The sequence below is a fragment of the Rhinopithecus bieti genome, unplaced genomic scaffold (assembly GCF_001698545.2).
Source record: "Rhinopithecus bieti isolate Rb0 unplaced genomic scaffold, ASM169854v2 scaffold_2254, whole genome shotgun sequence".
Lineage (NCBI taxonomy): Eukaryota > Metazoa > Chordata > Mammalia > Primates > Cercopithecidae > Rhinopithecus > Rhinopithecus bieti.
Genome location: NW_016803982.1, coordinates 574,463 through 599,600, shown reverse-complemented (window position 1 = coordinate 599,600; position 25,138 = coordinate 574,463). Strand labels below are relative to the sequence as shown.

The following is a 25,138-nucleotide window of genomic DNA, read 5'->3' as shown; positions in this document are numbered from 1 at the left end:
TGGCAAAGCCTGGAGAAAATCAGGTGGCGGGGGGCATGTTAAGCTTGAACTTCGTTGCGTTTGAGGTGCTAGTGTGGCATCCAATAAACGGCACCATGATTACTAAACATTTTTTCTCCCTAAAGCTCTATACTTGTCCAACCCACAGCTCACCATCTTCAGATCTTTTCTCAAATGTTACCGTCTCAGCAAGATCTTCCTTGACCAGTCAAACTTACATTGAAAACCCCACATCACCCATCTCCCTTCCCTGCTTAATTTTTCTGTGTAGTTAATTCTCACCATCTGACATGTTCTTTTTATTTTTTTCCCTAATACCCAGTGTGATAGCACATCTGACATGTTCTTTATTTTACTTTGTAATTAACTGAACTGCTTCCTCACTATAAGATCATCAGAGATGTTTGCGTATGGATCACTGCCCTATCCCCAGCACCTAAAATAGGGTGTCGCCTATAGTACATGCTCAGTAAATATTTGTTAACTGAATATATGAAACCACTTGAAGGATTCTGTAGTGTTTCCACGATTAAATTTTCTTATTAGTATTTGTCCAGGCTTTTGGCTTAAAACAATTCAGTTCTCTTTTTTAAGTGAATGCAGATTTTGTATATACACACACGTATATATGTGTGGGTTTGCATTGTTTTCTTTAGGAATAAAAACCTAAAATCTACCATTCATATTTTAATTTTCTTACTTTTCAGGTTACAACTGATGGAAAACCAAAAATCGTTGATATCATCGATACAACAGGAAGTGGCGATGTGAACACTGCTACGGAAGTAGAGCCGAAGGATGGCGAAATTGTTGGCCTTTCAGGAAGAGTGCTTAAGGTCAGAGTTTTGTCTTCTTTTGAATTTTTTTTTTACTCTTGCCTCAAAGCATCTAATGTTTTTACCTTACATTTAGTGATGGGGTATTAGTTATCCATTGCCACATAACAGATTACCTCAAAACCTCCTGGTTTAAAATGACAAATATTTATTACCTTGGAGTTTCTGTGAGTGAGGAATCTGGGTGTGGCTTAACGGGGTTCCTGTAGTTCAGAATCAATGGTTAGCCATGGCTGAAGGCTCAGCTTGGGAGAGGAGGGGGAAGTTTGTTTCCATGCCTGGAGGGTCACTCGAAGGCCTTATCTTCTTGCCATTGGGCCTCTCCACAGTGCTGCAATACCTGGCAGCACCTTCCCTGGGGGAGCGAGCCGAGAGAGTCCCCACAATGAAAGCCACAGGCTTTTTGTAAAAGTGATCTTGGAAGGGACCACCGGTCACTTGACTATATTCAGCTCATTGGAAGTGAGTTGATAAATCCAGCACACACTTAAGGGGAAGGGGTTTCACAAGAAGTGAATCATTGGGGCTGCCTTAGAAGAAGCCGTTATTTTGTTGTTTGATGAGGTGCTTAGAATTGGGCTGTATTTTTCAATGCGGTTGCCAAATTTTGTTTTGAATACAAAGGTGGAGAAAGTAACCACATCATAGCTTTGCCTTCATCTGTTATTGTCCCTTCATAGTATTCTCAGTGAACTTGAAGAAATACTTAGGTTATAGTAGCTGTTAACTTAAATGGCCGGCTTTGTCTTTTTTTTTTTAAAAAAACTTCTTTTTTTCGAGACAGTCTTGCTGTGTTGCTCAGGCTAGAGTGCAGTGGTTCTGTCTTGGCTCACTGCAATCTCCACCTCCCAGGTTCAAGCAGTTCTCCTGCCTCAACCTCCCAGGTAGCTGGGATTACATCACGTCCAGCTAATTTTTGTATTATTAGTAGAGACAGGGTTTCGCCATTCTGGCCAGGCTGGTCTCAAATTCTTGACCTTGTGATCCGCCTGCCTCAGCCTCTGAAAGTGCTGGGGTTACAGGCGTGAGCCATGGTGCCTGGCCTACCAGCTTTGTCTTATTCTATGTCCTTGGTAGAAAGGCCTGGGTAAGCTAAACATGAAAAATAAATATAAAGCAAGCACAAAGCAGCTCATGAGCTAAGGAGCACGAAGGATGGCAAGAATTTGTGATCCTGTACTCTATCATTTAAAGCAATAAGCAGAATTAGTTTGGAATATAAAATTATGATTAGTTAGCTTTTCCCACCTTTTACCATCTATCTGAATTGTACTTAGGCCTTGTCTTTTGAATAAGCTTTTTTGTGGCAGCATATTGGTTGTCTGTGCCTTGTAATAAAGTACCATAGACTTAGCAGCCTAAAACCTTGTGTATTTCTGTATTTATTATATCCCTGATTCCATGGGGTAGGAGTCCAGGCATGGCTTTTTGTGGGTCTCTGCTCAGGGTCTCACAAGACTGCAGTCAAGGTTAAAGGCTCTGCTGAGGCTCAGGCTTCTTTTCCAAGTTTACATGATTGTTGGAAAAATTCATTTCATTGCAACTGTAAAACTCGTGATAGCTTGCTGCTTCTTCAAGGCCAGTAAGAGAATCTCTGACCTTGGTGATGACTCCAGTCTTTCTTTTAAAGAACTCACCTGATTAGTTCAGGCGCACTGAGAATCATCTCCCCTTTGCTTTGCTCAGAGTCCTTAATTGCATCTGCAAAATCCCTTCACCTTCTATACATACCATAATGTAATCATGGGAGTGACATCTCATTAGGTCCTCCCTTCACTTAGTGGAGGGACTTGGTTTTTCTTAGAAATCTGGCTGTCATGGGCAGATGGCAGCCATTAATAATCCAGGTTATACTTCCTTTTCCGTGTGTTATGAACTGATTCTGTGTGTCCCTACCCCCTGCCAAAATTCATACATTGAAGCCCTATCCTTCAGTGTGATGGTATTTGGAGGCTGGGCCTTTGGGAGGTATTTAGGGTTAGATGAGGTTATGAGTATGTGTCCCCTCAGGATAGGATTAGTACCCTTAAGAGACACCAGGGAGCTCTCTCTAGAGCAGGCTCTTTCTAGGGCATATGAGGACACAGCAAGAAGGTGGCCTCTGTAAGCCAGGAAGAGGGCTTTCACCTGCGCTCAACCATGCTGGCACCCTGATGCTGAGCTTCCAGCCGCTAGAACTATGAAAAAATAAGTTTCAGTTGTCAGAGTCATCCAGTTTATGTTGCGGGTTGAGAATCCCTTATCTGAAACGCTTGGGACCGGAAGTGTTTTAGGTTTCAGATTTTGGAATATTTGCATTGTACATACCAGTTGGGCCTCCCTAATCCAAAATCCGAAATGCTACAAAATCCAGAACTTTCTGAGTGCCAGCGTGACACTCAAATGGAGCATTTCAGATTTTCGAATTACAAATGCTCAGCCATCTGAATTACTCTAGAGCTTGGCCCATCTTCCACCAAGTCAACCTTGTTATTAGAATATGTGTCAAAGGGAAACTTGGGATTCTTGTGAGTTATGGCACTCTGGGAAACTAGGGAGAATTCCCAGTAAGTCCTGCAGGCTTAGAGCCATATAAAATTATTACTCGATTATTTATTTATTTATTTATATTGATTTTGAGATGGAGTCTTACTCTGTTGCCCAGGCTGAATACAGTGGTGCAATCTCGGCTCACCTCAACCTCTGCTTCCTGTATTCAAGTGATTCTTCTGCCTCAGCCTCCCGAGTAGCTGGGATTACAGGCATGCGCCACGACACTTGGCCAGTTTTTTTTTTTTTTTTGTATTTTTGGTACAGATGGAGTTTTGCCATGTTGGCCAGGCTGGTCTCAAACTCCTGACCTCAAGTGATCCACCTGCCTCAGCCTCCCAAAGTGCTGGTATTATAGGCATGAGCCGCCATGCCTGGCCTCGTTTGTTTTTCAATAGCTGTAGTAATCCCTGCTTTAGATGAACCACATGAGCTAATAATATCACTAGTGTTCAAAGGTAGAATTATACATGTATCATATATTGATATCAAAGTCAAAAAAGTTATAAGGTTTGTCTTTTCTCAGCTTGGCGACGTATTTCTTTAGCTCTACTATTAAGTATTCTCAGCCCTTCATTGTGGGTTTTTAAACTTAATTTTTAATTGTGTTCAGTATGTCTTAATAGTTTAAGAAGACAAATATTTTACAAGGCTTCTAACAAAAGAGTTAAATCCCCGTAACACCTCTCCCTACTGTTTTCTACTTCAGCAGTGCATTGATACATTACATTCTCTTCAGTTTAAAATAACTTGCTAATAGTTTTTATTTCCTGATTGTTTTTTTCTAGTCTTAGTCTTTATTTGTAGAATTAATATGTGGAAGAAGAGAGTTTAATTCTGAGGTCCTTTATTTTCAAGAAATTTTTTTGCATTTTCTCATAGGTAACTTCCTCTCCATTGTTTTGCTGTTTTTGGTTAATTGCACATTGGACCTCTTGACTTGATCCTCCAGTTTTTAAATTCTTTTCCACCCTCCTTTTCTTCACTGCCTTTATCTTTTTCCTTCCCGAGAGATTTCCCGCATTTTCTCAACATTGTAACCCTTGTGTGAATTTTTTTAAATTTTGCCTATTTTTAATTGCAAAAGCCCCTTCATGTTCACTGGGAGCATATTTTTGTATCATGTATGCAACATTTTATCTCTGAGATAAAATTTTAATTTATTTCTATTTCATTGTTTCTTCCCTTTGCTTCCTCCTGTTCTCCTTTCTTAGTCTCCTATTCTGCTTTCTCTTCTTTCTCCCTTTTTCTTCACCCTCTCCTTCCTCCTTCTCTGCCTCCTCCTTTTCCTTGTTCTCTGCTTTTAACGTTAGATGTTTTGTTTAGGTGTCTAATCATCCCTGGCTGTCTTATTTTAGCAAGGCACAAGAAAAAGTGATTGGAAGCTCCTCTGCTTGTGTGGGGTCTTTTGGTGGGTTTCACTATAGGGTAATGATAACATTTAGGGGGACCCCTGTAATATCAGTATACACTATATTTTTTCCACTGGGATGCCCTGTTACCTTAAAGAAATCCTTAGCTCATTTGGCCTGGGGTTTAGGGGAGGAATGAGCAAGAAGTCTGGCCGTAGGTATGCAGGTAGCCACACCATGCAAGGGGTCTGGAGTGATGTCATGCAGACTCATTTTTATGTCTCATCCTTCTTGTATTAGTTCCTTTTCACACTGCTATGAAGAACTACCTGAGACTGGGGAATTTATGAAGAAAAGAGGTTTAATTGACTCACAGTCCTACAGGCTTAACAGGAAGCATGACTTGGGAGTCCCAGGAAACCTGCAATCATGGTGGAAGGTGAAGGGGAAACAAGACGTGTCTTCTCATCATGATTGAGCAGGAGAGATAGCCAGCAAAGGGAGAAGTGCCATGCATTTATTTATTTATTTATTTTTTGAGACGGAGTTTGGCTCTTGTTGCCCAGACTGGAGTACAATGGTGTGATCTTGACTCACTGCAACCTCTGCCTCCCAGGTTCAAGCAATTCTCCTGCCTCAGCCTCCCGAGTAGCTGGGATTACAGGCGCCTGCCACCACGCCTGGCTAATTTTGTATTTTTAGTGGAGACAGGGTTTCACCATGTTGGCCAAGCTGGTCTCAAACCCCTGACCTCAGGTAATCCACCTGCCTCAGCCTCCCAAAGTGCTGGGATTACTAGCGTCAGCCACCGTGCCTGGCCCCCATGCAATTTTAAACCATTAGATCTCCTAATAATTCATCACCGTAAGAACAACAGGGGGAAACCCACCCCCATGATCCAGTCACCTCCCAGCACGTCCCTCCCCTGGCAAGAAGGGATTATAATTCCACATGAGATTTGGGTAGAGACACACAGCCAAGCCATATCACCTCTTCTTTGCTGTGTTGACAAAGTTGACGTATCAGCTTTTCTCCGGTTCAGCTATGGAGAGTTGCTTGGTTGGTGAAGATTGGGTGGGATGTGAGATGGGGCAATGGGAGTGTTCTTACACAAATTTTCCACCAGTCTTCTTAGAACTGTATTCTCCATCCATCCATAAAGTGTACTCACACACATGATTTTTTCAGAGATGTACAGGTGTTTAGATATTTTACAGTAGTCAATAAAAGGAAAAATTATTAATCACTGGGATTCTACTTGCATCTCTGCAACTCTTTAGTACACAGTTTTTAGGAAGCAGCACAATGAAGTCTTCAAGTTTCTTTGATGTAGTCATGCATTTATTATTTATTTATTTATTTAAGACAGAGTCTTGCTCTGTCGTCCAGGCTGGAGGGCAGTGGCGTGATCTCAGCTCACTGCAACCTCTGTCTCCTGGGTTCCAGCAATTTTCCTGCCTCAGGCTCCCAAGTAGCTGGGATTATAGGCGCCCGCCACCAAGCCTGGCTCATATTTTGTATTTTTAGTAGAGATGGGGTTTCACCATGTTGGCCAGGCTGGTCTTGAACTCCTGACGTCAGGTGATCCACCCGCTTCGGCCTCCCAAAGTGCTGGGATTACAGACGTAAGCCTTCGCACCCAGCCAACATGCTTTGAAATGAATTAAATGTTTATAGTCTATTTTTTTCACATAGCCCGTAAACTGCTAACAGACTTTTTATTCTTCTGTCAGTTTAAGATAACTGTTAGGTGCTTTGAACACTTCAGTAGCCTCATTCTCTAAGAATGACATTCCTAGGCCTCCTTGAGAAACCAGTGGTAAGCTACTTATGGCCTATGGTATTCCCATGAGCAGATGAAGGTACGAAAGGGGAATATAACTTTAAAACCTTTTACTGTAAAATATACATACATAAAGTACATAAAACACATACATACAGTTTTATGAATAGTATAGCTAACACCATTGTACCCACCCAGATCAAGATGAAGAGTATTGCCGTACATCAGAAACTTCCTGCATCCTCCTACATCACAGCCTATTTCAACTTTTGTGATAATCAGTCCTTTGCTTTTTTGTGTGTAGTTTTACCACATCTGTGTGGCTACATAAAATATATTGTTCAATTTTGAACTTTACATGAACAGTCTCATTTCATTCATAAAATTTCATCATACATCGTTTTTCCCTTGGTGTTGTGAGATTTCAGTTTCGTAAGATTTGCCCATGTTGTCAGGGGCAGCAATGATTTATCAGTTTCATTGCTGTGCAGTATGCCATGGTTTATACCTACCACCCCGTTCTGCTGTAATGTGTGTGTATCCTGTGCACATGTGTGTGGATGTCTCCAGGATGTGTCCTTAGGAGAATTGCTGAATCATGGAGATACGTCACTAGGTCATGCCAAACAGTTTTTCCAACTGTGTGTTTTTTAATTGGACAGGACATCTCCTTGACCAAGTGTTTGTATTAAAAGACATTTCTAGGCCGGGCGCAGTGGCAAACGCCTGTAATCCCAGCACTTTGGGCGGCCAAGGCAGGTGGATCACCTGAGTTCGGCAGTTCGAGACCAGCCAGACCAACATGGCAAAACCCCCTCTCTACTAAAAATACAAAAATTAGCCAGGCATGGTGGTGCGCGCCTGTAATCCCAGCTGCTAGGGAGGCTGAGACAGGAGAATCACTTGAGCCTGGGAGGCAGAGGTTGCAGTGAGCCAACATGGCACCACTGCACACCAGCCTGAGCGACAGAGCAAGACTCCTTCTCAAAAAAATTACAAAAGGACATTTCCACTAGCTGTGTATAACAAGTGTTTTCTGACCCCATGATCATAGAGATATTCTCCTATATTTCTAAGAAGTTTCACAGCTTTTCTCTTGTTTGTTCTAGAATTCACCTGGAATTGATTTTATATGCTTAATTTGAAGAGTTCTGTTTCCTTTTTTCTGTAAGAAGACCCAGTTGTCCCAGCACCATGTATTCCACAATTGTCACCCAGCACTATATATTCCACAATTTTCACTCTAATTTTTAGTGCCTTCTTTTCACTTGGCACCCTTCAAAATGTGGTGAGCTTCAAAAGTCTCTTTCATATTCTCTTTGTCCCTTTGTTTTTGGATGCTTCTCCCACTTCCTTTAGTCTAATTTTAGTAGCATTTTGGAATTTTTTTCATTTTACCACATTTAACTGGAAGTCATTTTAAAAATCAACACTTAGTCCTAAATGTTTTGGTTTTTTTTTTTTTTAAATAAATAAAGATAAATCCAGGCATATTGAATGACTTGGCCAGATTCAGCATGGTACTTAGATGCAGTGACAGCCAAAGGAAACAGTGTGTATGTGCCCTGGCCTGTGTGATGAGGCTGGCAAGACTGAAATCATTTGGAAGCAAAAAAAGCTTCTAAGAGGACTTCACCACACGGTACCCTAACACTCAGGTGACGCTTGGCCTGTTAAGGAAAATGTTCGATTTGTTAGGCATCCTCTCTTTAAGAGAGTCAGAGAAATGAGGTGTAATTGGTAATTAAAAAGATTACTTGTATCATATGAAAATCAGTCTTAATACATTGTAGTTACTGTGTAATTAGAACCATTTTTAAGATACCAACTTAAAATGGTCAAATGTAAAGATTTTGTTCTTAGAAATAAAAAATAACTATTTATGTAGAATACTCAAATATGCAAAATAAAATTTCATAATGCCTCATAAAGTTAGCTTTACTCTTACTCGGCTAAAGTTAGATAGCCCTGATTATAACTTTTATTTGTTTTTTTTTTTTTGGTGTAATTTTTGTAATTAGTCTGCCTTCATGGTAAGGAAAAATACATAGTTGTAATTTGAGAAGTATCTGTTTCCATGAACGTGCAGACTTGGATCTCATTTATATTTAAATATAAATTCTGTTGGATTGTTTTTATTGTGTGATTATATATAACTTAATGCCTTTCTATTTTGCAGTTATTTTAATTAGTTACTTCATTTAATCTTTTGGCATTTCATGGTTTTCTGTAATGTCTTTGTACAAAGAAGTTGCTGCTTGCCGAGGGTTACAAAGCCACCTGTGTAGGGGACACTGGTGAATAAATACCCTGAATTTAAAAGCTAGTGACTACTTCCCATTTTGTTGTTGCAGTGCTTTACTGTTTTGCCATGGGCTGTTGCAAAAACATTAAAGTTCAGAATTCCTGTTCTCTAAAGAAGGTTAAGTTTTGAGTGAAAAGTGCTAGCTTGTATGCCAACATGTTTGAAATTACACATTCTCCAGACATCCAGTTGATTTGGAAGTGATTAATGGCACATAGGCCTTCAAAAGGTCACTACGTAGTATTAATAGCTCCTTGAGGCTCTGTGAATGATTGTTTTCCTCTATTTAGTTGTGAGGAAATTTCATCCAAAAGTTTTCTGCCTGGGAAGTAATTGGATGAAGGACATGGGGATGAGTTAAAGATACTGCACAAGTGAGGATTGATGAGGCTACCAGCTATGCGTGTTTCAACCTTGTCATTTATACATATTTAAAAGCTGGTTTTGATGACCACAGTTCCATGATTGCAAAGAATATAAATACCCTACATTTTCTTGATTGATCATTCATGTTGGTTGACGCTCACTTCACTTTGTTGTTCACAAGAATAAGGTAGAGATTTTCTTCCTTTCACAGATAAAGAAGTAGAAGCCTGTGGGTTCCTTCTAGGTAGTGATAGAGTTTGGATTCAGAGCCAGATTTATCTGACTCTAAATCCCATATCCTTTATACAGGATTTTTGATTTCCATGATAGAACTAGGCTCCAGTTTTCAACTTTCCTGTTGTTCGGGCAAGTGATTTGATTTCTCTGCTGCTTTGCTTTCTCTATTTGTAGACTAAGCATACTGTTTACATCGCTCTACTGAAAGTTTAAAGTGTTTTAAAATACTTTGAGATAGTTTAAAAGATTGTTACAAGATTTTAGTGGTTTATTGAGACAGTGTATGTTGAAAGCACTTTTTACGAAACATTGTATAAATGAAAGGTATTATTCTAGTTGAATTATTTATGGATGAGAAAAAAGAAGTGATAAAGACATTAACTGCTTAGAGTATTAAACACATTGTTGTCATACATGAGCATCCTTATCCTTTAAGCTTGTTAGAGTAGAAGTAATATACTTTTTTGCTCAGTAGTGTATCATTGGAATTGGAAAGCATTTAGTGAATGAACAGGTTACCCTTTTTTTTTTTTTCTGTAGATTCCTGCAAGCTGGACAAATCCCTCAGGCAAATATCATATTGGCATAAAAAATGGCTATGACTTCTATCCTAAGGCTCTCAAGGAAAGGATACAGGTAATGTACAATCTGGTACCAATGACTTGTATTCTTCTGACTTGTCTTCTTCCTCAGATTTTATTCCTACTGAAGAAATATTTCATAAAATCTCACTAACTCTTAGTTTTTTGGGGGGTTGATGGCTTTCAAACAATGACTGCTTAAAGATTCTGCTCAATGGAATGTCATCCATGTAAAGTCGTGATTCTTAATCTTGAGTACATGGATAAGCTTAGGGAATCTGTGAATACACTGAAATTATATTCAGATTTTGTGTTTTTTTTCTGGGAGATGGGATATAGCTTTCGCTGGATTTTGAAGGACTTTTTTACTTGAAAAAGGCTAAAGACAGTGAATTCAAAGTCCAGACCACCTTTTCGTTTCTGTTCCTGTAGTTTCTGTGATAATGTCCCTCCCCTGTTTAACTAGCCTTCTTGCTCCCACTTAGTCATCATTTAGTATTAAAGTAAGTGTTAATCAGACCTAAAACTGCTGAAGTGTTAAGAAGCACCAGTGTGCCGTTAGAAAAATAAGAGTGGTAAGCAGAATGATAAAGAGGCTACTTTAAAACAGTTCAGTAAACTTTCTGTGATAATGGAAATGTTTGAAATGTTCAGTTTCTGCTCTAACCATTATGGTAGTCACTAACCGTGTAGCTATTGAGAATTTGAAATATGTCTAGTGTGACTGAGGAATTGAAATTTTATCTTATGTCATATTTTAAAATTTAAGTTTAAATAGTGTCATGTGGCTAGTGACTACTGTATTGAGAATGCTGGTACAAGTAGCTGATACAAGTACCTAATACAAGTCTAGGGTTGCAGCTGTAAAATAAAGTATAATCTTGGGAGCCTGATGAATAAGATGTGTGGGCCCTTGCCTCTGTAGTGTTATTTCCCCAAGGGCCTGTGAAGCATAAGAAGTTACTCAGATCACCTTATTTGTCAGTTTCTAATCATTCTGCAAAATAAACAAGAATAATGCATATAACTTTTATTGCATAATATGTTATTTTAAAATTTCGGCTGGAATGCAGTGACATGATCACAGCTAATAACTGCCTCAACCTCCTGGGCAATCCTCCTGTGTAGTTGGGACTACAGGCACACACCACCACACCCATCTAATTTTTGTATTTTTTGTAGAGATGGGGTTTCACCATGTTACCCAGGCTAGTCTCGAACTCCTGGGCTCAAGTGATCCATCTGCCTCATTCTCCCAAAGTGCTGGGACTACAGGTGTGAACCATTGCATGACCACATTTTATATAGTTTATTAAATTTAATCAGCTGTGTTGATAGGATATAATTTATATGCAAGTATAGTGTGTTAAAGTAAAGTGGACTGTTCCTTTGGCTGCATGGGGACATACCATGAGTTAAAGACACTGGAGATAAGGTTAAAACCAATTTCAGTAATACAGAACCCTATCAAGTCAAAGAGGATGGAAAAAAAATAGAGAGGGAGGAAATTGAGGAAGCCTGCATTATCTGTCAAAGTGCAGCTGTAGTCTTAATCTAGTCCTCTGCTAGGCTTATGGCATTTCCCAATTTTGTATGGGCCCAGAATACAACATTTTCTTCCTTTTAATGACTGAGAATTCAGTCAGTTTTCTGAGGTAGTATTAGGTATTCCTGGAGAAGAGAAGGTTTTAAATTGGGGAATATGACACATAACAATACATCTGGATGTGTCTTGGTAAACTTCTCTTAAACCGTAGGTACAATGAATTGACTAACCAGTTTTTAATAAGTGATCTGTGGCTTTATCCTCTTCATTAGAAATGATTTTTTTTTTTCTTTTTGAGACAGAGTCTCACTCTGTTGCCCAGGCTGCAGTGCAGTGGCTCAATCTCAGCTGACTGCAGCCTTTGCCTCCTGAGTTCAAGCTATTCTCGTGCCTTAGCCTCCCAAGTACCTGGGATTACAGGCACCTGCCACCCCACCCAGCTAATTTTTGTAAAGACAAGGTTTCACCAAGTTGGCCAGGCTGGTCTTGAACTCCTGACCTCAGGTGATCCACCCACCTCAGCCTTCCAAATTGTTGGGGTTACAGGCGTGAGCCACCACGCCCAGCCAGAAATGATTTTTTAAAACCTCTCCATGAGAATTCTGTAGCACCACAGCTGTAACAACAAAGTTCACATAAAAATGCCTGTCTAGGTTTACCTGAGCATTTGTCAGCCTAATTATAAGGCAATTTTTCTCTCTTTGCAGAAAGAACGGAAGGAAAAGATCTGGGACCCTGTTCACAGAGTGGCCCTTGCAGAAGCCTGTAGAAAACAGGAAGAATTTGATGTTGCCAACAACGGCTCTTCTCAAGTTGGTGCTAGTTGATTTCATTTAAACATTACCCTAGAACCATATTCCCATAGAGTTTTAGAGAACTAATAGACTGTTTTCACAAGTTTTCTTTTTTCACAAATTTTCTTTTAAGTTGGTTAATTTTACTAATTTTCCTTTATCCTCGAGTCAATGTACATATGTATGAATTTTAAAACTTAACATATGATACATATAGGGTAAAAGTACAAAAATTGTGTTTAGTTATGAATTCTCCCATGAAAGTTGCACCTGGGAATTTCTCCTGTGCCCCTTCCTCGTCACTGCTCCCTTTCTCTTCCCAAAGACAATCACCACCTTGACTTCTAACACTGCAGATGATTTTGGCTATTTTGATTTGTGTAAAATGGAACCATATAGTATGTTTTTGTTTGTTTTTTTTTTTGAGATGGAGTCTCACTCTGTCCCAGGCTAGAGTGCAGTGGTGTGATCTCGGCTCATTGCAACCTCCGCCTTCCGGGTTCAAGCTATTCTCCTGCCTCAGCCTCCTGAGTAGCTGGGATTACAGACATGTGCTACCACACCCAACTAATTTTTTTTTTTTTTTTTTTTTTTTTTTTTTTAGTAGAGACGAGGTTTCACCATGTTGGCCAGGCTGGTCTTGAACTCCCGACCTCGTGATCTGCCCACCTTGCCCTCCCAAAGTGCTAGGATTACAGGCGTGAGCCACCGTGCCTGGCCTATGTATTCTCTAATTATATGTGTTATTGTCACTTTTCTAAAAAGGGATTTCAAAATACTTCATTTTTCAGTTAATATGTTAGACCTCATGGTCCTTGTTTCAAAACATGAGAGGGTATAGTCCTTGGTTCCCATATACTGATTTATGGAACTGATACTGATAAACTGATTATTTCTAAATCACCTGAATTATTTTAAAAGTAATTAAGATTTCTGGGCTTTATCCCCTGATAATTCTGATTTACTAAGTGGGATGAGAAATAGCATTGATATTTGTGGTAGGCTTTACATGATTGTGATTTGCGTGGAATTTAGTAATCATTGGCCAAGATAATTTGCTATCCTACTAGTTTCTGATGTGACAGCCTCAGATTATCATAAGGACGAATAACTTGCTCAGGATTGCACAGCTAAGTTTCTGAATTGAATCCGTATTTCTTCCCTCTAGGTTAATACTCACAGCACACTATTTATAGAAGGCAGATTGATTTTAAGCAATATTAGGTGCTCTTGATCAAAGACTGCTACCTTTTTCAATAAATTGCCAAGTAGTAAATATTTTTAGTACTCTCTTATGACTACGCAACACTCCCCTTGTATCATGAAAACATAGGCAATATGTAACTGAACCAGGAAGGCCATGTTCCAGTAAAGCTTCATTTACACAACTTTGTCACAGGCTAGATTTGGCCCATGCACCATGATTTGTCAACCCCTGCTGGATCTTAATATAGTAACATAGTGAGTCTAGAGATATTATTCGTCTCAATATCAGTATTTGTATGCCTTTCTATCTCCCAGCTTATGTCTGTTTAAACCAGTCATTTCCCTAATTATTTGAGTACCTAACTTATTTTTTATATGTACTCCAGGTTAGAGAAATGTTTTGGAGAGGTAACACATGCTAGTGCCAGTTGTTGTCTAGTTTGTACATAATCGAATGTAAAGTACTTGGTGTTATTAATGACCGCAGAGCTAAAATAAGGTTTCACTTACCCCCATTAAGTGTTTCTATTTAACATAGCAGTTTCTAAAAGAGATGAGATGATTCATGGGTTTTATTATTTATTTGGATTCTTAAGAAATAAATTTGAGATAGAAAAGATCCTGATATAAAAACCTGAAAGTCAATAGATAACCTATTTTGTAGCAGTGTTAGAGTTGCTTTTGGAAATGAGTTAGATGAGAAATATGTAACAAGCATATCTTGGCTAAAGGGAATCACCAACCTGTAGCACAATGTATTTCCCAAAGCAGGCCTACTGAGTGAGTAAATGAGATTAAGTAACTGTTGTTTAGATCTTTACTGTATGAATGGATATCTGCTTCATTGAATTGAACAACAAGTTGCATAGATAGAACAAAATTTTCCTACGTTTTTTTCAGGGTAAAATAAATTTACTATTGATTAACATTGTCTCTTTTGTTGTATGTTAATACAACTTTCAGAAGGACATAATGTACTAATGTTAATCAGTTTTCCAATTGACTAGGCAAATAAACTCATCAAGGAGGAACTTCAAAGTCAAGTGGAATTGCTGAATTCTTTCGAGAAGAAATACAGTGATCCTGGCCCTGTATATGACTGCTTGGTATGGCATGATGGCGAAGTCTGGAGGTAAACTTCATGTATTTTATAGATCTTCATTTACAAATGTTTTCTTATCTACTCTGAAAAACATTAAATGCTCAGAGCTGCACAGAATTTTGGTTTATTCGTGACAGTATCACTCAGCAGAATCATTTGAGGGCCAAATCTGGGTCGTTTTGGACAAGCCCCTTGAACTTCTAGTTATGATTTTTGACACTAAACCTGAATTTTATCTGATTTAAATAAACCTATTTCATTAATAATTTATTAGTATGTTGACCATCTGTGTATTTGTAAATGTTTCCTCATTTGTTACTTGAGATAGTGGTACTTACAGGGCTTTGAGAAAACTAAATTTGATGTTTCTAATTTGATGTTTCTAGATATAGTAAGCAATCAGTGTATGCTATTATTGCTGCTGCTGTTTCTATTACTAAAACTGATAATAATAATAATGTGATTTATACCAAGTTACCTATCATGTATGTTTTTCAGTTTCTTTTTTAGTGCCTTATACACTGCATATGTGCTTCTTGGAGTTGGTTAGTCTGCCTTCTTGAGTTACTATCTGCATGAAAACAGGAAGACGTGTTAATACACATATTTAGCCATATGTGTGCTTTATGATTGCTGCAAAATAAAAAACAGGGACTATTTCTTAAACTTGTAGTCATGAATTACTTGTAGTCTGCGTCCCTGCTTATATGCAAAGAATTGCATCACAGGGTGGGGCAGATACAGATCATGCCATGACAGCTTCCTCACTGCTCTCACAATTGTTCACCTTCACAATGCACCCTTCTCCTCCCACGTGTGCAGGTACTATCTCATCTTTAATCAAGGGTGTATACAATGTTCAGGTGAATGAGAAATTTCTGCTCAATTTGGGGATGGTGGTGTTAATAAAATAACTGCACATCTTTCAATCTAGATGATATTAAATATTAATGCACTTTTATGTGTATTCACATATGTTGTTTTGATGTATGCACATGCATACACGTTTTGAAAAATTATTTTTTAGAAGCTTTATAAAGAATAATAAACCTTGATACATCCACCATCTGGGGTAACATGATACAGTCACACTCAGTGATAAGCCTTAGGTGCGTTTTAGTGTGGGAAAGGAGGCAAGGTTAAATTCAAGGAAAATGCTAAATACAAAACAGTATATTTAGGAAGGTATATATGACAAAAGGACTTAGACAAATACTAAAATATTATCAGGGATTGAGTAGTGAGGCAGTAGGTGTTTTCATTTAAAGTGTTTGCTCTAGGTTCTGAAAACTCTGCAGATTACTTTGTCCTAGGAAAAGGAATCCGGAGTCAGGATGTTCAGGGTGCCAGTGTGTGTTTCTACAAGGTTTCCTTGGTCTTCACGGTACTTGATAAAGTGACTCACTTGTAGCAGTTTGTTGATAACTATTCTAAGGGTTTTGTTTAGAATTTTTGAGTTAGAAATGAAATTTAATCTAACATTAAATGAAATAAAATCTGAAATCTTAGAATAACATTTTAGAACATTTTATTATAATAAATAAATATAGCATAATTATACTTTCAGGTGGTACTAGATAAAATGTAACTTCTTTGCATAATACAGTATATCCTGTAGGGCTTTGATTTCCAGGTTAAATCAAAATTTTTTGAAGAGAACCTTGAAGATCCCAGGGTACATAAGGTTAATCCAGTCCTGTCTGCAGATGTTCTCATTTCACATTTCAAAAATGCCAACCATTTCTGAAGGGAGGTAAAGTGACCTATTCTTTAAGTACTTTGGGTATTTTGTTTTGTTTTGTTTGATGACGAATGTCCAGTGGGTGCTCTCCCTTCCACATTTCTGCTAATTGTTAAGTGCATATCTCTGCACTTAACGGGTGGCCTCAGATGACTCTGCTCTGAGCATCTGTCAGGACGCAGAGCCTCAGACTCACTGTCACTCCAAATGGAACAAAAACTGGTTGAGAGAAGCAGTGTTTACAGAGGATTACATAAAGGAGAAGCTATTAGTTGATTTCTTTACGATGGATTTTGACCTTGCTTATGTCATGTTTCCTTTTAGATTCTTGATGAAAGCTCTAGATTCTTTCCATAGAAAATTGAGAGATGTGTGAAAATGTCGAGAAATACGTAAAACAAGTCTTTTCTCATCATCCTCCCCACTTACATGTACGCTGCTCTGTGTATGAGCCTCATTTTCATATCCTTTCTCTGTATTCTAACTACTACTTGAATTCAGTTAACTAGACCTTCAGAAAGTTATGACCTTGCACCACATTCATACTTCTCCTGTGGAGTTATTTAGGGAAGTCAGTAGTAATTTATGTTTTGATGTGTTGGTTGTATTGTTGAGTCACTCCAATGATGGTGTTTACAGGAAACTGACCTATGGAATGTGTCACTGTATTTCCTGTGAGAATGTTGTTAAAGATGATGATTTCATTAATTCTTTAATCATGTGGCAGATGTTTATTGAGTACCTTCTTTGTATCAGGTTGACACTATAGAAGCTACTCCATGGACTCTAGACTCCATGGAAGCAAGTGTTGGGAACGTCTGAACCAGTCTAGGAAGCATTGAGAAAGATTTCCCAAAAGTATTAATGACATCTTAAATTGAGACTTGAAGGATCATCACAGTAAACTAAGCAGAGAGGTAGAAAGGGTGGGGGGAGGATCCGGAGGATGTTGGAGGAACTGTGAGAAGTTTGTTGTGGCCACAAAGGATATGATGGGAGCAAGAGGTAAGGGAGGTGACCAGATGATTATTACGGGCCTTGCTCTGGAGTTTCAATGTTAAAAGCCGTTGGAAGACATGGAAGGTTTTAAGCAGGAGTCAAACGTAGAGGCAGAGCAGGCCATCAGCTCGTCAGGCAACAGAGGTAAGGAAGAGACAGTGGAAACAGGCAGACACATTGTGGAGCTGGGACTGTGCAGTTAGATGGACTAGGGCAAGGGCAGAGGGAGGACTTCATAGATGACTTCCAGATGGATGCTGGCCGATTGCATACATTTTGGAGACAAGTGCTACTTTCTGTAGCATATGGAAGATTTGGCGACATGCATTTTACCAACCAGTTTCAAGCCTGATTCTGTTTTAGTATGTGACTTGTTTGCTGTTTGCTTCATTTTCCCCATAAGCGTTTAGTTTCCTATACGTTGGTATATTCTGTATTATTTGAAATGACATCGGTCATATTAGGGCATGCATAAAAACAAATTTTTAAGAATCCTTTTTTCCAAAGTGTTGTAATTTGTTAATGAAATATGCTTCAGTATTTACGATAAATCTTCTCTCTGTGCTCTGCCAATAGGCTTCCATTAATTTACTTGGCAATTTTGACTGACTTGCAAAGCTTGTTAAAACAGTTCTTGCAGCTAAAACATACTTACAGCTAAAAACATAATATTGAACTTTTAATGATGTTCGTTTCATTTATGACTTTTTGAATGTAAAGTGTATTTTGTTTTAATCAGGCTATCTTCTAAAGTGTTTGGAATATAATTTAAAAACTAAAATGCTAGTAAAATGGAAAAAACATGAAGGAAGACAACCATAAAATAATGTAGAAAGTGCTTTTGTGAGAAATAAATGTAAGTCTGTTATAAGTATAGGACTGAAGCTCAGTAAAATTCACCTAGTTTCAAAGAGCTTGTGTAAGCTGTTAGATTCTTGAAGCCGTTACTAAAATAAGCAGCTGGAAATTAGACCTAGGCCATGTGTCTGAACTATCCTAAACTGCTCTAAAACTCTAAGCCAAGTTTTAGCTCTAATTCTTAAGAGTTCAGGTGGTTTTCAACCTAAAGTTTTGTGAAGGACAGTATTTTTAAAGCACTTTGTGCATGATGTAAGAACTGGTTCCCGTAAGCTATCTTACCTAATCCTTACTGCCCACTCTATGAAACAGCCTAAACCAGGTAGTCATTATATTGGTTATGGTAGAAGTAGTAATGTAGTAAAATAGCAGAGAGACTGTATTACATGATTTTTAAAAAGATAAGAAAATAAATTTTACTGTCTCCATTTCTTTTTAATTAACAGAGCCTGCATTGATTCTAATGAAGATGGGGACTTGAGTAAATCTACCGTATTGAGAAACTACAAAGAAGCCCAAGAATATGGCTCTTTTGGCACAGCTGAGATGTTGAATTACTCCGTTAATATATACGATGATGGAAACCTGCTCTCCATTGTGACCAGTGGAGGTATCCCATTTCAGATTGACCAATGAGATATAGATTTATGAGGTGATAAGTGGTACCTTGCAATAGCCCACAGCAACCTTCTAGAGAATTTTAAGCTAGAGATCCCAGCTAAAGGACTAGGTCCAGAATCATAAATGTGATTTAATTCACCTGCAAGATGTTGTTTTTTAAGGTCATAACCATGTAGGATCCAGTCCAAGAATATAAGCGTGGTCCAACATCAGAAAATCCATCAATAGGCCGGGTGTGGTGACTCACGCCTGTAATCCCTTGGGAAGCCGAGGCGGGCGGATCACCTGAGGCTGGGAGTTTGAGACCAGCCTGACCAATATGGAGAAACCCCGTCTCTACTAAAAATACAGAATCAGCTGGGCGTGGTGGCGCATGCCTATGATCCCAGCTACTTGGTAGGCTGAGGCAGGAGAATCGTTTGAACCTGGGAGGCGAAGGTTGCAGTGAGCCAAGATCATGCCATTGCACTCCAGCCTGGGCAACAAGAGCAAAACTCCATCTCAAAAAAATCCATCAGTAGAATTTATCTTATGAACAGCAGTGTTGCCTCGAAATCTTAACTCTTGAGAAACTCACCCATGAGTACAGAGAATCAGATAAAAGAATCTTCACTATGGCGTTGTGTGATTTCCAAAAAGTTGGAAACTGAATACCTATTAACAAAAAAACAGATTTTTTCAACAACTGTGTGTTATTCTTACTATCATACAGTCATCCTTTGGTATCTGGGGGGATTGGTTCTAGAATGTCCCTCGGATGCTCAAGTACCTGATATAAAATGATGTAGTGTTTGTGTATAACCTACACACATGCTCTCCCATATGCTTTCAGTCATCTGTACATGACTTCTAATACCTTATAGTATGTAAGTGCTATATAAATAGTTGTTATACTATTTTTTAAAATATTTATATTTTTGATCTGTGGTTGGTTAAATTGCATCTAGTTGGTGTGGAACCTGTGGATCCAGAGGGCTGAATGTGTTATATAGCAATCAAAATGCTGTGTGTATGAACCCCTAATACATAAATTATATTGATGATAAAACATGTAAAACTCTAAAACATGCCTAATAATACTGTGCAGTGTTTATGGATATGTGTGTTTGTATGGTGAAAAGGTTAAATATATAGATGGAAAGATTATGCACAAAGTAGGATGATGGCTACTTCTGGGGGAAGTTCTCCCTCCTTGGGTGGGGGGAGAAAGGAGAATGAAGTGGGATGACTTTAACTCTTTAATGCCCCCCTGCCACCTCCCAGTTCATTGAGGTATGGCTTAAGTACAAAAATGTCACATACATACATATATATACTTTGATCAACTTTTATGTAAATATGTAAATATATCCAGGAAACCACCACAATCAAGGTGATGAACATACTCCTTACCCCCAAAAGTTTGCTCGCTTTATTATCCAGCCTCTCTCTCTACACCCACATCCCAGGGAACCACTGATTTGTTTTCTGTCACTCCAGATTATTTCACACTTTCCAGAATTTTATGTAAGTGGAATAAAAAATATGGTTTTCTTTCCTTCACTCAGCGTAATGATTTTGAGATTCATTCATGTTATGATTATAAAGTTGGCTCTTTATTTCTGAGTAATAGTTCTTTATATAGCTACACCACAGTTTGTTTATCCAGCTTCTCATTGATGGACGTTTAGATTGTTTTGGTATCTGTTGACATATATTTTTATTAATTTTGGGGCTGATAGCGGAGAGAACCAGTTGGATATGGTAAATAGGTACTTACCTTTTTTTTTCTTTTCTTTTCTTTTTTTTTTTTTGAGCCAGTCTCACTCTGTCACCCAGGCTGGAGTGTAGGTGGCACGATCTTGGGATCTTGGCTCACTGCAACCTTTGCCTCCCAGGTTCAAGTGATTGTGCTGCCTCAGCCTTCTGGGTAGCTGGGATTACAGGCGCGTACCACCACATCTGGCTAGTTTTTGTATTTTTAGTAGAGGCGGGGTTTCACCATGTTGGCCAGGCTGGTCTCAAACTCCTGACCTTGTGATCTGCCCTCCTTGCACTCCCAAAGTGCTGAGATTACAGGTGTGAGCCATCATGCCCGGCCATTTAACTTTTTAAGAAACATCAAGCTGTTATCTAAGGGGACTGTACCCTTTTCACTTCCACCGCGGTGTGTGAGAATTCCAGGTGCTCCATATCCTCAGCAACACTTGGCTGTGGTCAGTCTTAATAGTGGTCATTCTAACTGGTGTAAGGTGTTTTGGAGGAAAAAAGTCACATTAAAATTGTGCTTTCCCAATTTTGTTTGGGGAAAAAAATATGAAAGCCAGAGTCCGCAACGTTGGGTGAATGTTTTCTTGCATGACAGCATCTGGCTAGAGCAGAAGAGACTCAGCATTGCTGCAGACCCCATTCAAAGCCACATAGAGATGCCTGCCTACTTCCCCCGGAGCTCTAACACACTATAGTCCCCAAACGTTAAGGCCCAGTGCCAGTTGTCATTTATCATTAAGCTTGTATTACTGTTTTTCTGAGAGTAGTGGAATATTTCTCTATATTCATGTCTTTTAAGAAACCTTTTCACTAAAAGGCTAGTTTTTTGTTTTAGTATTACTTTATATATAACATGTATAAAAACAGTTACAAATCACAAGTTGTACAACTCTTCGAATTACCACTAAGTGGACACTTCTTTGTAACCATAACTCAGGTCAAGAAATAAAACATAATGAAACTCCCGTCGTGCCCCTTCCTAATCAGTAACCTACCCTCCCACCTCCTACAGTTAACTACTATCCTGATCTCCATTGCCACATTAGTTTGGACCATATGATGTTGCTCTTTTTATGATCGGAAATGATAAAATAGTGCCAGTTTCAGATGGTTCAGCCTTTTTTTCATTTATATGCAATTTCAATATATATCCATTTCTGTGTGTGACTTCTTTAGTTCAGCCTTATTTTTGTGAGCTTTATCTCATAGTACATAGTAGTAGTTTATATTTATTGCTGTATAATTGTCAGTTCTATGAATTGATATACATGTAACCATGTACTATTAATGGATATTGTGGTTGTTTTTAAGTTTTTGAATTTTATAAACAGTGCTGCCATGAACATTTTTGCGGGTGTCTTAGTTACGTGTGCACACATTTTTGTATTGTGTGTAGCTGGAGGTAGTTATGGCTGGCTCATAGGCTCTGGCAGTGTTCAGCTTTCACTTCAGCCAGCAGTTTGTGGTATGTACTTCCATCCACACTTGCTTTTGTCAGCCTTTAATATTTTGGCAATTCTAGAAGGTATGTAGAAGCATCTTTTTGTGGCTTAATTTGCGTTTCCCAGATGACGAGTGAAATTAAACATCTTTTCGTGTGTTTATTTGCCCTTTGGATATCTTCTTTTATAAAATGCTTTTCAAATGTTTGAAGGGGATTCTCCCTTTTTTTATTGTGAATTTGAAAGATTTTTATATATTCCACATATAAGCTCTTTGTCAGCTATATATGTTGCACATACTTTTCCTTTGTGACTTGAGTTTTTGCTCTCCATGAACAAGGTAGCAGAGTAATGTGTATTCTTTTTATCATGATTAATAATATACAAATTGAATTGAATGACCTTTCAGTCCATGAGAATGTTTTGTCATTTCCTCGCCTTTTGTGTCTCTAGGAGCTCATGGGACACATGTAGCTAGTATAGCTGCTGGACACTTTCCAGAAGAACCTGAACGGAATGGGGTAGCTCCTGGTGCTCAGATTCTTTCCATCAAGATTGGTGATACAAGACTAAGCACAATGGAAACAGGCACAGGCCTCATAAGAGCTGTGAGTGTTTGTGAGTTGTTGATTCAGAAGATTAATGATTAATGATCTTGGATATTTTTAGGTTTGTAAGTGCTCCTGGTTTACCAAGAATACGTTGAAATATATATACTATACAGGACTTTGTTTAACAAAGCAAAAATATTTACTAATTTATTTTAAATTATTTTATTAAATATTATTACAGTAAGTTATTTGGCCTAACCTTTGTGAAAAAATTACTTACTTCATACTCGTCATTTCTAGCAAATCTCCTAACAAGCAATTTTGAGATACTTAAAAAGAAAGACTTCTTAGCCAGCTTTCTCCAGCCTAAGAGGAATTAAAAACCTCAGCTAATATTCTGTACGTCAGTTTAACGTAGGAAAGTATATTTAATTTTAGTGATTTTTTTTTTTTTTAAGACGGAGTCTCGCTCTGTCACCCAGGCTGGACTGGAGTGCAGTGGCGCGATCTCGGCTCACTGCAAGCTCCGCCTTCTGGGTTCACTCCATTTTCCTGCCTCAGCCTCCTGAGTAGCTGGGACTATAGGCGCCCGCAACCACGCCCGGCTAATTTTTTTTTTTGTATTTTTAGTAGAGACGGGGTTTCACTGTGTCAGCCAGGATGGTCTCGATCTCCTGCCTTCGTGATCCACCCGCCCTGGCCTCCCAAAGTGCTGGGATTACAGGCGTGAGCCACCGCGCCCGGCCCTAATTTTAGTGATTTTTTAACCTAGGAAGGACCATTCCATTCCCTCTACCACTCTCCCCCTCTAACCCCACTCTTTTCTAGAAATGCTAGTTTTTTTTTTTCATTGACTACTTTATTATGTGTCTCCTCCTACCTTTTTGTGTTTATGTACTTATATGTCCAGGTATATGGTGATATGCCTGGAGGTAACTTATAAATTAGAATATGATTGGCTAAGAAACTATAGGATTATATATATGCCCTTATTTTACTGGCTAATCTGTTTCTATAAATTGTTGCCTAAACTAGACTCTTTAATCTTTTTAATAGATGATAGAAGTTATAAATCATAAGTGTGATCTTGTCAACTACAGTTACGGAGAAGCAACTCACTGGCCAAACTCTGGGTGAGTGTTCCTTGACAGTTGTTAGCCATAGAACCTTAGCCAGTGAAGAGCATTAGATGTTTTTCATAAGCGGATTGAATGTCACAGTGGAAGAAAGAACAGTTGCAGTGAGTGGTTAGATGGTAACTGTATGTCTTGTAGGCCTCATGCCCCCATTCCTGTGGTCACATCTGTGATGATATTAATGCCGTTCACTGCACCATGCCTAAAGTCTCAACTCTGAGCGTTCCTGTGCTGTCCTTTGTGACTCTTCCTTGGTTAGGTCTCCCTCACAGTTCTTCTGAGATGTGCAACCCACAGACTCCTCTGGTGTTTTTTCACTGTCAGATTCACTGCATCCTCACTTCTCTTCCCAGGCAATTTAGGTCTGACAGTCTGTCCATCATTATAATTACTGTTGCGGGAAGTCAGAGACCCCAAACGGAGGGATCGGCTGAAGCCATGACAGAAGAACATAAATTGTGAAGATTTCATGGACTTTTATTAGTTCCCCAAATTAATACTTTTATAATTTCTTACGCCTGTCTTTACTGCAATCTCTGAACATAAATTGTGAAGATTTCATAGACATTTATCACTTCCCCAGTCAATACTCTTATGATTTCCTATGTCTGTCTTCAGTCTCTTAATCGTGTCATCTTCATAAATTGAGGATGTTTGTCACCTCAGGACCCTGTGACGATTGCGTTAACTGCACACGTTTTTCATAAAGCTTGTGTGTTTAAACAGTATGAAATCTGAGCACCTTGAAAAAAACAATATGAAATCTGGGCACCTTGAAAAAAGAACAGGATAACAGCAATGTTCAGGGAACAAGGGAGATAACCATTAGGTCTGGCTGCCTGAAAGCCAGGCGGAACAGAGCCCTGTTTCTCTTCTTTCAAAAACGAATAGGAGAAATATCGCTGAATTCTTCTATATATATATATATATTTTTAAATTATACTTTAAGTTCTAGGGTACATGTGCATAACGTGCAGGTTTGTTACATATGTATACTTGTGCCATGTTGGTGTGCTGCACCCATCAACTCGTCACCCATCAATTTGTCATTTATATCAGGTATAACTCCCAATGCAATCCCTCCCTGCTCCCCCCTCCCCATGATAGGCCCCGATGTGTGATGTTCCCCTTCCCGAGTCCAAGTGATCTCAGTGTTCAGTTCCCACCTATGAGTGAGAACATGCAGTGTTTGGTTTTCTGTTCTTGTGATAGTTTGCTAAGAATGATGGTTTCCAGCTGCATCCATGTCCCTACAAAGGATACAAACTCATCCTTTTTTATGGCTGCATAGTATTCCATGGTGTATATGTGCCACATTTTCTTAATCCAGTCTGTCACAGATGGACATTTGGGTTGATTCCAAGTCTTTGCTATTGTGAATAGTGCTGCAATAAACATACGTGT

The 25,138-nt window shown here is 38.8% G+C and overlaps 1 protein-coding gene across 1 annotated transcript in view; it reads left to right on the top strand.

Annotated features, from left to right (window-relative positions):
- Positions 1–25,138, top strand: part of TPP2 (tripeptidyl peptidase 2) — a 91,227-nt gene that overhangs the window by 7,066 nt on the left and 59,023 nt on the right. The window contains 7 exon segments of the mRNA XM_017861597.1: positions 708–836; positions 9,949–10,044; positions 12,243–12,347; positions 14,543–14,667; positions 18,682–18,845; positions 22,501–22,655; positions 23,655–23,731. Of these exon segments, the coding sequence (XP_017717086.1) occupies positions 708–836; positions 9,949–10,044; positions 12,243–12,347; positions 14,543–14,667; positions 18,682–18,845; positions 22,501–22,655; positions 23,655–23,731 (851 nt within the window).